Source organism: Neoarius graeffei, chromosome 22 (genome assembly GCF_027579695.1).
Source record: "Neoarius graeffei isolate fNeoGra1 chromosome 22, fNeoGra1.pri, whole genome shotgun sequence".
In the NCBI taxonomy this organism is placed as follows: Eukaryota; Metazoa; Chordata; class Actinopteri; order Siluriformes; family Ariidae; genus Neoarius; species Neoarius graeffei.
Window position 1 is genome coordinate 55,226,182 of NC_083590.1, and position 13,901 is coordinate 55,240,082.

Sequence of the window (13,901 nt, forward strand, 5' to 3'; positions counted from 1 at the left end):
ATGAAGACACGTAAACTGGGGCAATTTATATCAAGGAAGTAAAAAAGACAACGAGAGTACAAAATTAACGATTTGATCAGATATTTATTCATTCATTTTTAGTAACCGTTTTATCCTGGGGAACACGAGGCGCAGGACGGGACGACGTTCACACAGTCACTACAAACACCTTGCTGATAGGAGAGGTCAGAGGAAACGGTCTGACTGGGTCAAGCTGCCAGGAAGGATATACTGTAGTAACACTTCTACTCACTCTTTGCAACTGTGGTGAGCAGAAAAGCATCTCAGCATGCACAAAACATCAAACCTTGAACACATCATGTTTTTTGTTTTTTGTACCGTTCTATATAAACTCTACAGACTGCTGAGATCAGCAGTTTCTGAAACACTCAAACCAGTCCATCTGGTAGCAGATCAAATTTTCATCTTCTGCTTCCTCTTTACTTTCTGCAAGTACTTAAAGGCCCGGTCCCACTGGCCGATGGACACAAAACGTATGCAAAAAGGACACAGCGGACGAGCAAAATTTCAGGGGTGGCTCTATCCGTTTTCATCCGCTCCAGAAATGGACAAAATTGGCAAAAATTTGCGAAAACAGAACAGAAAAGAACGGACGTGGGTAGTATATAGCGGGGATGTTAAACGCATGTTCATAGGAAGCCTAGCGGATGAAAGCGGATGGAAGTGGATGACAGCTCCGAAGGGGTTACCGGTGATAACTGAGAAGCGGACGCATAGCAGAAAGAGCAGATGCATAGCGGATGAAGGGGATGCATCACGTACGCCTAACGGAAACAAAGGGGATGTTGCGCGGATGTATATCGGATGCAGACCGTTCACTGCGCATGCGGGGGGTATGAATTGCGTCTGTTCCGCGGATATAAAGGGATGCAGCACGCACGCCGTCAGCATAAAGCGGAAAGACGTGCTGGCGGCTACATCGATACATCTCTACTGAGATCCAGATGATTTTCTCCCCCTTTTTATACAAAATATCGATTGTCCGCTAGGTGTCCTTCTACATACTCTAGACATACTCCAGACATCCTAAATATACGAGATACAGCCCAGATATAAACGCTTTGTCCGTTTTGAATACTTTATACACGAGATGCATACGCTTACATCCTTTCTATTTCCGTGCTACTAACGATGAATAGACGTTTCATGTACCTTATCTTTCCTCCCTCTTTCCGTTTTCAGCTGCAGCGGATGTGAGTTGAGAGGATGCCCAGAGGATGCAGAGAGGATACAGCAGACGTTTAACGGATGATAACGGACATAGAACGTTTGTTGCTCGTATATGTCGCGGATTTACATCGTACACGGCGGAAAGTTCATCCGTTCTAAAAGTTTTGTGCAGCTCAAAACTTTTTGCGCGGATGAAATCACAGTGGACGGATGCTCGATGGATAGAGCGTATGAAGCACGTATGCAATGAGTATACAACGGATGCATAGCGTTTTCCAACGGATGGCAAAGATTTTTTTTACGTTTTACATCCTCTTTGCATCCGTAAGTGCAGTGGGACCGGGCCTTTATGACTTACTCTGTCCACTCTGACTCAGACTTCAGGTCTAGTCCCTCCACCTGCCAGCTGGAGTCGGACCCAACCTTTAATGCCACCCCATGCTCAAGCTAACATTTAATACGTCCCTTGACTTTGTGTCTTTTCTTTCACTGCTCATAAAACTACTGTGGTCTAAAGAATGGTCTTGAGATCTGTAAGTATGAACTTTTTGAAAGTTGACTTGAACGCTCCTACTCACTCCGATCAGCTCAAACATGGACCATCTAACTGGGAAACATGCTTCAGTTACATCGTGTCCACGATCATTTCCAGGGGGGCCAGTAATAATGGCAGATGTGTTTTTGTTGAAAATAATTTTCTTGATGAGGGATTTGTTTTTGTCTGAATAAATTTATTTCAATTAAAGTCAAGCTTATTTGTATAGCGCTTTTAACAATAAACACTGTCGCAAAGCAGTGTTACAGAATTTGAACGACTTAAAACATGAGCTAATTTTATCCCTAATCTATCCCCAATGATGAAGCCTGTGGTGACGGTGGCAAGGAAAAACTCCCTCAGACGACATGAGGAAGAAACCTCGAGAGGAACCAGACTCAAAAGGGAACCCATCCTCATTTGGGCAACAACAGACAGCCTGACTATAATATTAACAGTTTAACATGAAGTCAGTTTCGTTGATGTTACAAGCTCTTCACTGATGGAAACTTGAGTGCAAAACTTATTTACTTACCCTGGCGAAAAAAAATGTACTTTATTGTATTTAAAGTATATTCATATTTTCAATAGTATATTGAAAATGTATTTACACAAATTGTACTTTTTGTAAACATATAAAAAGTATACTAACATCACACTTTCACTTTTAACACACTTTAAAATAATTATACTATATTACACTTTATAGAAATATCTCATCTCATCTCATTATCTGTAGCCACTTTATCCTGTTCTACAGGGTCGCAGGCAAGCTGGATCCTATCCCAGCTGACTACGGGCGAAAGGCGGGGTTCACCCTGGACAAGTCGCCAGGTCATCACAGGGCTGACACATAGACACAGACAACCATTCACACTCACATTCACACCTACGCTCAATTTAGAGTCACCAGTTAACCTAACCTGCATGTCTTTGGACTGTGGGGGAAACCGGAGCACCCGGAGGAAACCCACGCGGACAACATGCAAACTCCGCACAGAAAGGCCCTCGCCGGCCACGGGGCTCGAACCCAGGACCTTCTTGCTGTGAGGCGACAGCGCTAACCACTACACCACCGTGCCGCCCTTTATAGAAATATATTATACTAAAATATACTTTGTTATGTGTAATTTCTAAAGTGTACTGATTTAAGGTACTTATAATACAAACAAAGTACACTTTAATTTGACTAATTAAGCATATATTAGTACATATAAAGTCGTATACTTAAAGTATACAAAATATACTTTAAGTTGTTCCACTTTAGCACATTAAAAATACACTAAATACACTTCAAGTTGCACTTTTCTACAATTTAATTACAATTCAAATATATTTAGTACAAAATTAGTTGTTCCAAAATAGCATGCCTCAAGTTAACTAATCATAAACACACTTGAAGTATATTGATGATTAGTGTGGCTTCAAGTACACAAAAGTATGCTCAATTTTAGTACACTCAGCACATTTATTTTTCACCAGGGTACTCAAAAGTAAATAAATAAGAATAAAAGCTGAAGACTCCTGAGAACAATAATTAAAAAAAAATAACTCTTAAACCACACTACGAATGTCTTATTTTTCCCATTTTTTCAGCGTGAGATGAAGCGACTTCACCAACACTTTCTACTAATCACTAACCCTTTATACTAATCTTTTTTTTCTGGGGGGGGGGGGGGGGGGGGGGTGTCCCACTCATGGTGGGCACTGTACACACACGTTTTACAGATCTTACTCCCAACTGACTGGAAGTTTCAAGTTAAATGAAATTTTTTAAAGTTTTTTATTTTAGTGGATAATCTAGACTTTGAATCTATCATTTCAGAACATTGGCCGAAATACTGTTACCCCTTTTCCACCAAATCAGTTCCAGGGCTGGTTCGGAGCCGGTGCTGGTTCACAACTCGTTCAACTTGCGAGCCAGCTGAGAACCAGTTTGCTTTTCCATAGCTCACGGTGCTAAGGGAAGCCACGTCATTACATCACTGTATACGTCAGTTACGTCGCTACGTTTGCATAAACCTTGGCGCGAATATCGAAGCAAAAACAACACGGAAGAAGCAGCAGCAGCAGCAACAACAACAATAATAATAAATGACTTCGCGTTTGTACAGCTGCTGCCTCTCGTCGCTTAAAAATGGCGATCTTTCGCGGTCTTGTTATTGTTGTTGGTCTTAACAACTCCGCCCCCCGCTGACGTAAGCGGTTCTTTCCTCTGGCCCAGCAGAGAGTTGGTGCTAGCCTGGAACCGGTTTTTCTGGCCCCAGAGCCAGTTCTTTGTCAGTGGAAACAGAAAACCCGGTTCCAAACTAAGCACTGGCCCCGAACCAGCCCTGGAACTGCTTTGGTGGAAAAGGGGCACGAGTGTTTTAGGCCTATGTTTTTGCAGTTGATCTGTTTTGACCCAGAAGAAAAGTGGATGAGTCAAGTTTTTTTTTTTTTTGCGGTTTTAACAATCTACATTGTCGCAAAGCAGCTTTACAGAAAATTAAAGGCTTTAAACATGAGCTAATTTGATCCCTAATGTATCCCCGATGATGAAGCCTGTGGAGATGTTGGAAGGAAAAAGTCCCTCAGACGACACGAGGAAGAAACCTCGAGAGGAGCCAGACTCAAAAGGGAACCCATCCTCATTTGGGTGATAACAGACAACGTGATTATAAATAATCCTGTCAGTGGTGAAGCTCATTTATTGTCCTGGCTGCTGCTATTTCGAGCAGATTGTCATCCACTCGTCCTTTCCTTCTCAAGCTGCGGTCTGTAGATGCGCGTGGCCGAGTGTTTCTCTACGCTGGTCTGAGTCAGAACGGCAGATTTATCAACGGACGCCATTCCAACAGCAGCTCTGATGTCCATCTACAGCTCCAGATGCCATCTTTCTATGCAATGTCTTCTAGCTGTTCAGATCTCCATTTCTCCCCGTGATGACGACCTTCATGTTTGCGGATTAAAACAAACAAACAAACAAAAAACCCGGTGCCTTTTTTCAGATTTGTGCAAAGAACATCTCGCCGGCAAAAATCAGAAATTGACATTTCTTTTCTTCCATTCAGGTCATTCCACCTTCTATTATGGCAGTTGGTTGATTTAGACAGCAGCTGGCCCATGCACCTGCGTGTTGACTTTGCATTTAAAGGCTGCAAACTGTTGACACAAGAATCCCTTTAATGTCCATCAACCTCATACAACATATCTACCACAGGGCAGTAAGCATATCCAGCAAACAGAAGCATCATTAAACATGCAAATCACACCGAACACATCTCCTCCCTCTTGATGTAATCCCCTCAAAACTTTCAAAACAAACATGAAGCGTCCTGCAGCATCGTGTTTTATCCATTCTTCGCTGAGGAATTGTGCTGGTAACCAATGTTTCAAACACGACTAAATCCACCTCAAATCGCCAGATTTCAGAAAACGTTCCCATCTGACCATTCCAGATTTGACATCAATCTTTGGAAGTATGAAGCATTAATCCCAATAAACAGTGTGCAAAATTTCAGCCGTACATATCTGTTAGTTTTTGAGATATAGGATCCCCACTCATATCCACAATGAAGCTACGACCACCTGACCGTTCGGATTAATTTAATAATATTCATTCATTTAACCAATATATTAGTTCTCTGACAGTTTTGTGATTATATCAGAAGAAGCGCGCCTCTATTTTACCTTTCCGTCTGTAGTAAAACAAGGCACGTTTGATCCCTTAATAAACATAGTTTGGTTGAAGATACACTACCGTTCAAAAGTTTGGGGTCACCCAGACAATTTTGTGTTTTCCATGAAAAGTCACACTTTTATTTACCGCCATAAGTTGTAAAATGAATAGAAAATATAGTCGAGACATTTTTCTGGCCATTTTGAGCATTTAATCGACCCCACAAATGTGATGCTCCAGAAACTCAATCTGCTCAAAGGAAGGTCAGTTTTATAGCTTCTCTAAAGAGCTCAACTGTTTTCAGCTGTGCTAACATGATTGTACAAGGGTTTTCTAATCATCCATTAGCCTTCTGAGGCAATGAGCAAACACATTGTACCATTAGAACACTGGAGTGAGAGTTGCTGGAAATGGGCCTCTATACACCTATGGAGATATTGCACCAAAAACCACACATTTGCAGCTAGAATAGTCATTTACCACATTAGCAATGTATAGAGTGGATTTCTGATTAGTTTAAAGTGATCTGCATTGAAAAGAACAGTGCTTTTCTTTCAAAGATAAGGACATTTCAAAGTGACCCCAAACTTTTGAACGGTAGTGTACCAACCTGATATTTTGTGCAGATGCTCATTAAGCCCTGCTCTTTCCAGCGGTCCAACTCTTTATGGCAGGCTTTGTTATACATGAGCAATGCGTTTGAATTCTCATCTCATCTCATTATCTGTAGCCGCTTTATCCTGTTCTACAGGGTCGCAGGCGAGCTGGATCCTATCCCAGCTGACTACGGGTGAAAGGCGGGGTACACCCTGGACAAGTCGCCAGGTCATCACAGGGCTGACACATAGACACAGACAACCATTCACACTCACATTCACACCTACGGTCAATTTAGAGTCACCAGTTAACCTAACCTGCATGTCTTTGGACTGTGGGGGAAACCGGAGCACCCGGAGGAAACCCACGCGGACACGGGGAGAACATGCAAACCCTGCACAGAAAGGCCCTCGCCGGCCCCGGGGCTCGAACCCGGACCTTCTTGCTGTGAGGCGACAGCGCTAACCACTACACCACCGTGCCGCCCTGCGTTTGAATTATGGGTGAGAAATTATTTATTTTTACTGGCTCATAACTCAAAGTCTGATCTCTTTTAGACAGTTTCCAACACAGGACTACAATATGAGAAATAAATACCAGAATTTGAAAGCTCGGACATGTTTACATCTGGAGATACAGAGGGATAAAACACTCCAAAGCATAAACCATTTCAGTTTTTTTTAAAGAGAGATTTGAACAGCACAAAGTGGTAAATATGCAACTTTTGAGTTGCAGTATTTCAAGATTTCTTGTACCCAAGAACGATTCCTGAAAATTGTATGCATCGAGCTTCAATAGTTCAAAAGTTATGGCTTATGGAACTTCAGAGTTTTTTCACACCCGGCATATACCGTGACGCGGGGGGTAGAACTGTCGCTCTGTCCATCTGTCAACATTTTAGTTTCCGGAGCATAACTCAAAAACTACGAGGAATTTTTTTCACAAAACCTGACAGTTAAGTGACTAGAAAAGTTGTGCCTTTTGACGTTTTGGGATTTCTGTGATTTTTATTTTTTCCGTATTTCCACGGCAACCAATGCAACTCAGGAAAATTTGAAGTGGGGTTTCATGTGGGGGCCGGGGGGATATGTCGTCATCTGATGACTCTTGTTTTTACAGTAAAATTCGAGCCACGCCCCTTATTCATGCCCCTATACCTCAAAAACTAACAAAGCTGTAAGACTGAAGCTAGATCTCAGGGATTACAGTAACTTCTGACCTCTCAAAAAAAAAAACATAATTCCTCTCCAAAGTTTTGGAAAATGTTATATATTCCCAGCTAGTCCCATTCCTGAATACAAATAATATACAGTGGTGGGCAAAAGTTTACATACCCCAACAGAATGTTTTGTTTCTTGGCTATTTCTAAGAGAAATTGAATGATAATACACAAATCCTTTATTTCACTTGTGGTTAATGGTTGGCTGAAGCCATTTATTGTCAAGAAAATGTTAACTCTTTTTAAACCATTATGACAACAAAAAAACTACACAAATGACCCTGATCAAAAGTTTACATACCCCAATTCTTAATACTGTGTATTTCCCCCTTTAACATCAATAACAGCTTGAAGTCTTTTGTGATAGTTGTCAATGAGTCTCTTTATCTTTTCAGATGGTAAAGCTGCCCATTCTTCTTGGCAAAAAGCCTCCAGTTCCTGTAAAGTCTGGGGCTGTCTTGCATGGACTGCACATCTGAGGTCTCCCCAGAGTGGCTCAATAATGTTGAGGTCAGGAGACTGAGATGGCCACTCTAAGACCTTCACTGACCAGTTGATTTGGCCTTGTGTTTTGGATCATTGTCGTGCTGGAATGTCCAAGTTCGTCCTATGCGCAGCTTCCGGGCTGAGGCGTGTAGATTTTCCTCCAGTATTTTTTGATAAGTGACTGCATTCATCCTGCCATCAACTCTTACCAAATTTCCAGTGCCTTTGTAGTTCACACATCCCCAAAACATCAGAGATCCACCACCATGTTTCACTGTGGGAATGGTGTACTTTTCATCATAGGCCTTGTTGATTCCTCGCCAGATGTAGCGTTTAGTGTTGTGCCCAAAAAGTTCAATTTTGGTCTCATCACTCCACACAACTTTTTGCCAGAAGGTTTGGGGTGTGTCTCTGTGCAGTCTGGCATATCGTAGACGGGTTTCTTTGTGGCATTTGCGTAGAAGGGGCTTTCTTCTGGCAACTCTCCCATGCAGCCCATTTCTTCTCAAGAGTCTCCTAATTGTACATCCACATCAACTTGTTTCAGAGAATCTCGAAGTTCACCAGATGTTATTTGGGGCTTCTTCGTTACATCACGCACAATTCTTCTAGCAGTGGTGGGTGAAATTTTTCTTGGTCTACCTGAACGGGCTTGGGTGTCTACAGAGCCCCTGACTTTCCACTTCTTGATTATTGTTTGAACAGTGCTGACTGACATTTTTAATTGCTTTGATATTTTCTTATATCCCTTCCCTGATTTATAAAGTTCAACTACCTTTTCACGCAGGTCCTTTGACAATTCCTTTGATTTTCCCATGGCTCAATCTCAAAGATGACGTGCAGCACTGGATGAGGGATAAAAGGTTCTCTCAAAAGTCCAGCAATTTACTGACTTTTATTTTCACCCACTAATTAGAAGAAAACAGATCACAGGTGAAGGTAGTTGCCTTTAATTGCCATTCAGTCCTGTTCATGTCAAACTGTGTACAGGTTTTCAGGCCAATTCACAGGGGTATGTAAACTTTTGATCAGGGTCATTTAGGTAGTTTTTGTTGTTTTCATGGTTTTCAAAGAGTAAACGCAGTAATGAATGCAATAAATGGCTTCGCCAACCATTAACCACAAGTGAAATAAAGGTTTTTGTGTATTATCATTCAATTTCTCTTAGAAATAGCCAAGAAACGAAACATTCTGTTGGGGTATGTAAACTTTTGCCCACCACTGTATCTGAAGTCTTCCAGTCAGGTTTCAGGACATTCCACAGCACCGTATCTACCGTATGTACTGCTTGCTGCTGACTCGGGTCCCTGTGCCAGTTTTATTCCGTTCGACCTCAGCGCGGCCTTCATCACTGTGGACCACGATGTGCTAAGCGGGTTCTTTTACTCTGTGGCTACTATTAAATACGAATGACCCCAGGGATCCCTCGAGGAGAGATCATTCAGCAGCACAACATCGGCTTTCACTGTTACACTGATGATACTGAAATATCTCTGCCACTGCGGCCTAATGATCCAGATTCCCAGAACAGGCTCAGGATTGCCTGGATGTTGGTTTTATGCCTTTTATTTTAGATACTACACTACCATTCAAAAGTTTGGGGTCACTCTGAAATGTCCTTATTTTTGAAAGAAAAGCACTGTTCTTTTCAATGCAGATCACTTTAAACTAATCAGAAATGCACTCTATACATTGCTAATGTGGTAAATGACTATTCTAGCTGCAAATGTCTGGTTTTTGGTGCAATATCTCCATAGGTGTATAGAGGCCCATTTCCAGCAACTCTCACTCCAGTGTTCTAATGGTACAATGTGTTTGCTCATTGCCTCAGAAGGCTAATGGATGATTAGAAAACCCTTGTACAATCATGTTAGCACAGCTGAAAACAGTTGAGCTCTTTAGAGAAGCTATAAAACTGACCTTCCTTTGAGCAGATTGAGTTTCTGGAGCATCACATTTGTGGGGTCGATTAAATGCTCAAAATGGCCAGAAAAATGTCTCGACTCTATTTTCGATTCATTTTACAACTTATGGTGGGAAATAAAAGTGTGACTTTTCATGGAAAACACAAAATTGTCTGGGTGACCCCAAACTTTTGAACGGTAGTGTATTTCAAGCACTTAAAGTGCTATATAAATAAAGTTGACTTGACTTCACTAAAAAAGAAGCCAAAACAAACCCAATTAAAGAAAAAAACACTTGCAATCTTATAGAAAGGAACACTGCCAGGGTAACTGTAGCTATTCTACCGTCATGGAGTAAACACAAATTTGTGGCGTTACTAAGGATATAGTTTCCTAATTCTTTGTACAAAACCATTGTTGTTTATGACAATAGTCTTGCTATTTCATGATATCAGAATATCCTTCAAGAAACAAGAGTGCTCTGAGAGCACAATATCCTCCGCTGGCAACTATATCCATGCTAGAAGGCCATAACTCTGGTAAAATACGACTGAATTGAACAAAATTACAATCTGCGCATTACCGACATATGCAGGGTGGAGCAGTTGGAGAAGGATTTCGGGAAAGTCCCAGCAAAAGTGAAAGGTAAGATGTATAAGACAGTAGTGAGACCAGCTGTGATGTATGGATTGGAGACCGTACCCTTAGGCAGCTGGGCCATAGAAGGTTCACGCTGCATGCTGCACGCTACACGTTCACGTGAAGAACCGGACCCTGGGCCATTAAACTTCATGCTTGGATGTTCACGTGTTGCGTCTGTTCTACTTTGACCGAGTAACCAACAATATGGACTCTTCGGATGACGACTAAAACAATGATATCAAAATCAAAACGATAGCCCAGTGCTTTTTGACGGCACACGCCCGAAGACTATAACACATACCTGTCGGTGATTTCACACGCTCATTCAAGTCCTCCCAAACTTGTGCCTTCTGGTCCCTGTCTTTATAATCCACCACACGCGGATCCCATAGCAGGGGCCTTTCTCGAACAAACTCGATCAACTTTTCTCGGTAGTCGTCCATTTTATCTCCCTAGACCCGTTCTGATTGGCTGGCGCGGCGGTGACCTTGGGGTCGTGCATGCATTGACTGGAATTTCCATCTTCACGCCTAGAAAAAAGTGTGCATGTTCATTTCTCGCTTCACGCGTGAAGTGTGCAGCATGCAACGTGAACGCCGTTCTATGGCCCAGAGCAAGTCATGCTACGTTTGTCCACTTTTCTTTACACGCGTGTAGCGTGCAGCATGCACCTTCTATGGCCCAGCTGCCTTAACGAAGAGACAGGTGGCAAAGTTGGAGGTGGCGGAGTTGAGGATGTTAAGGTTTGCGATGGGAGGTTGGACAGGATAAGGAACGAGCACATCAGAGGGACAGCACATGTGGAGAGCTTGGGAATTAAGCTAAGAGAGATGAGACTGAGATGATACGGGCACATCCTGAGAAGAGATGCAGAGCATGTGGGAAGGAGAATGCTGAGGATGGAGCTGCCAGGCAAACGAAAATGAGGAAGGCCAAAGAGGAGATACATGGATGTGGTGAGAGAGGACATGAAAGTGGCAGGTGTGGTAGAGAAGGATACAGAAGACAGGGAACAATTGAGACGAAAGATCTGCTGTGGTGACCCCTAATCAGGAGCAGCCAGAAGAAGAAGAAGTATTACCGACATATCACAAAGAATCCTGTCAAGTTTCATGAAATTCCTCCAAAAATTGCAAGAGGAGTTGATTTCAGAAGGTGAGTACCCTTCCTGGGAAGGAGGGACGGACATCGCCACGGCATAATCCCCTTTCGGGCCAGCGGGGCATAAAAATGAATGCACACACAAACGTGCACTGATCTCTTTAATAGGAACACCTGCACCCCTGCTCATTCACGTGGCAGCAGCGCAGTGAATAAAATCAAGCACTTCGGTTCACACTGAACATCAGAATAAGGAATCAGTTCATATATTTCGACGCTGTGCTTTCTGACTGGTCTCGTTTCTCCCTGATGGGACAGATGAGCTCTGACTGGTGCGATCTTTTCAGCTGTCCCTTTTTAAACACGGTACACAAGTCAACTTTTTTTTTTTTACAGTATTAAAGATCTAATAGGGCGGCACGGTGGTGTAGTGGTTAGCGCTGTCGCCTCACAGCAAGAAGGTCCGGGTTTGAGCCCCGTGGCCGGCGAGGGCCTTTCTGTGTGGAGTTTGCATGTTCTCCCCGTGTCCGCGTGGGTTTCCTCCGGGTGCTCCGGTTTCCCCCACAGTCCAAAGACATGCAGGTTAGGTTAACTGGTGACTCTAAATTGAGCGTAGGTGTGAATGTGAGTGTGAATGGTTGTCTGTGTCTATGTGTCAACCCTGTGATGACCTGGCGACTTGTCCAGGGTGTACCCCGCCTTTCGCCCGTAGTCAGCTGGGATAGGCTCCAGCTCGCCCGCGACCCTGTAGAACAGGATAAAGCGGCTACAGATAATGAGATGAGATGAGATGATCTAATAGTTCATTTTGTTTATTTCTTACTTGTACAAGTAACCTGCAATGTATGTAGCACATGACAGACTAAAAAATGTTTTCACCATGACCTCAGACAGCAGTATTGAGTATTGTGGGATTGAGAAAACTTTTTTTTTGGGGGGGGGGGACGACAAACCCCCCCCCCACACACACACACACACTTCCAGTCAGGAATGTGATAAAGAAGAAAAAAAAAAGAAAAAAAGACCCCCCAATGTCCCAGCTTTCAGTTATACTATGGGCCAGGGCAACTTTGAGGCCCAGGATGGAGGGATTTAGTCTGAGAGAGTGTGTGTGTGTGTGTGTGTGTGTGTGTGTGTGTGTGTGTGTGTGTGTGTGTCGAGCGCTTAAGTGTGGATGCCTCTGCACGGCTGGTGCACCAGAGAATGCCTGCTTGTGTTCGGATGGGCTTCCTGTTCATTTTGCAGACACTCTACGCCAGTGTTTCTCAACCACTGGGGCGCGGCCCAAAGCGCCATCTAGTGGGCAGTGAGTTTTGTTTTCCAAGTCGAAGCTAATTTTTAGTCGGGTACAATTACTGAGTTGCATCCGACGTCACATCCGCCTCATCAGATCTGCAAGACATGAAGTGGTGGTCAGCTGAGCTCACGGTTCACAAAGCGTTACTATCACTGCGGCGCCTTGCTAGTCGTTAAAATTCCCTGCACTTGTGTTGTTTTGAGCTGCTCGAATCAAACAAACCGTGAAACTGATAAAAGTTTCTTCTGGGTTCGCCATGACGTGATTAAAAGTGAAAGAGCGAAGGATTTTACCAAAAGACGAGGAGAAAGGCGTCTCTTGAATCTTTTGCTGTGATGGAAGGGGGCCGAGTCGAAGAACACTCGAGTTTACAGTGATCACTTTGTGAAAGGTTTGTAAATTCCTCTGATTTATTTCATTTGGATTCGCAGATCTCTTTTCTCGCCATTTTCCGTTATTTTGTGATGGTTTGAGGTTCAGGAGACGCTTAAGTCCTCAGATGTGTCACTTTTGTCTGAAGCCTATAGAGGCCCGTCTGTGTGTGTGTTTAACTGATTTTGAGTCTGTTTAAGAATGTAGTTAGCGTGCCAACCTCAGGTAGCGATTCCACAGTCACGGTATGGCGCCACTGCGTACTGACTATTGCCTCGGTCACAACCGGCCGTACGTGCTCCCACGGCCGGTCTACGTGCAAAAAACGCAAGAAACGCATGGAGGGCGCACGTGTGACGTGCTGATTTTCGAGCCGTAGACTGGCCGCAGAGGTTCTTTGTCATGTCAAACAAACTCTATGGGTGCTTACGTTTTTTTCAGGTTGCAAGACAAACTTATGGCCAACGTGCGTCTTTCTCCACGAACAAAAAAAAAACGCAGCGATTTGGGAAACGCCAAAAATCGCACGGCCAAAAAATCGTACGTCCGGTTGTGACCTAGGCTTATGTAAGCACGGTTCGTGATGTAATCCTCCGCAGCTGAGCAGTCTAGAGCACTGTCCAGGAAAGGAACAGATTTTGAAATGTCGGTTCGAATCCTGGCACTGACGTAAAAGGCTGAGCTCAGACCTGCACAGTTTGATCGCGGTCACCGTATTGTAAACTAATGCGTATATAATCTGCGTAATCCCCCGGTCTTTAAAGGGGTTTCTGTGGATCTTTGTGAATGATTTCCCTGGAAGAGAAGAGCAGGGAGGATTGAGAATTGAGCAGCTGTGGTTTGTTTATACCCGATACTAAAATTTGTAGTGTCCCAGCACTAAAGTGCCATGTCAG

The 13,901-nt window shown here is 43.3% G+C and overlaps 1 protein-coding gene across 2 annotated transcripts in view; it reads right to left on the bottom strand.

Annotated features, from left to right (window-relative positions):
• Window positions 1–13,901, bottom strand: part of tmem222b (transmembrane protein 222b) — a 36,669-nt gene that overhangs the window by 3,428 nt on the left and 19,340 nt on the right. The window contains exon 6 of one of the 2 annotated variants that reach the window (XM_060904982.1): window positions 34–262. The exons of the other annotated variant lie outside the window; for it this stretch is intronic. Within the exon in view, the coding sequence (XP_060760965.1) occupies window positions 250–262 (13 nt within the window). The 3' untranslated portion in view covers window positions 34–249. Of the gene's footprint in view, window positions 1–33; window positions 263–13,901 lie in introns of those variants that run through there. 2 annotated transcript variants of the gene reach the window in all.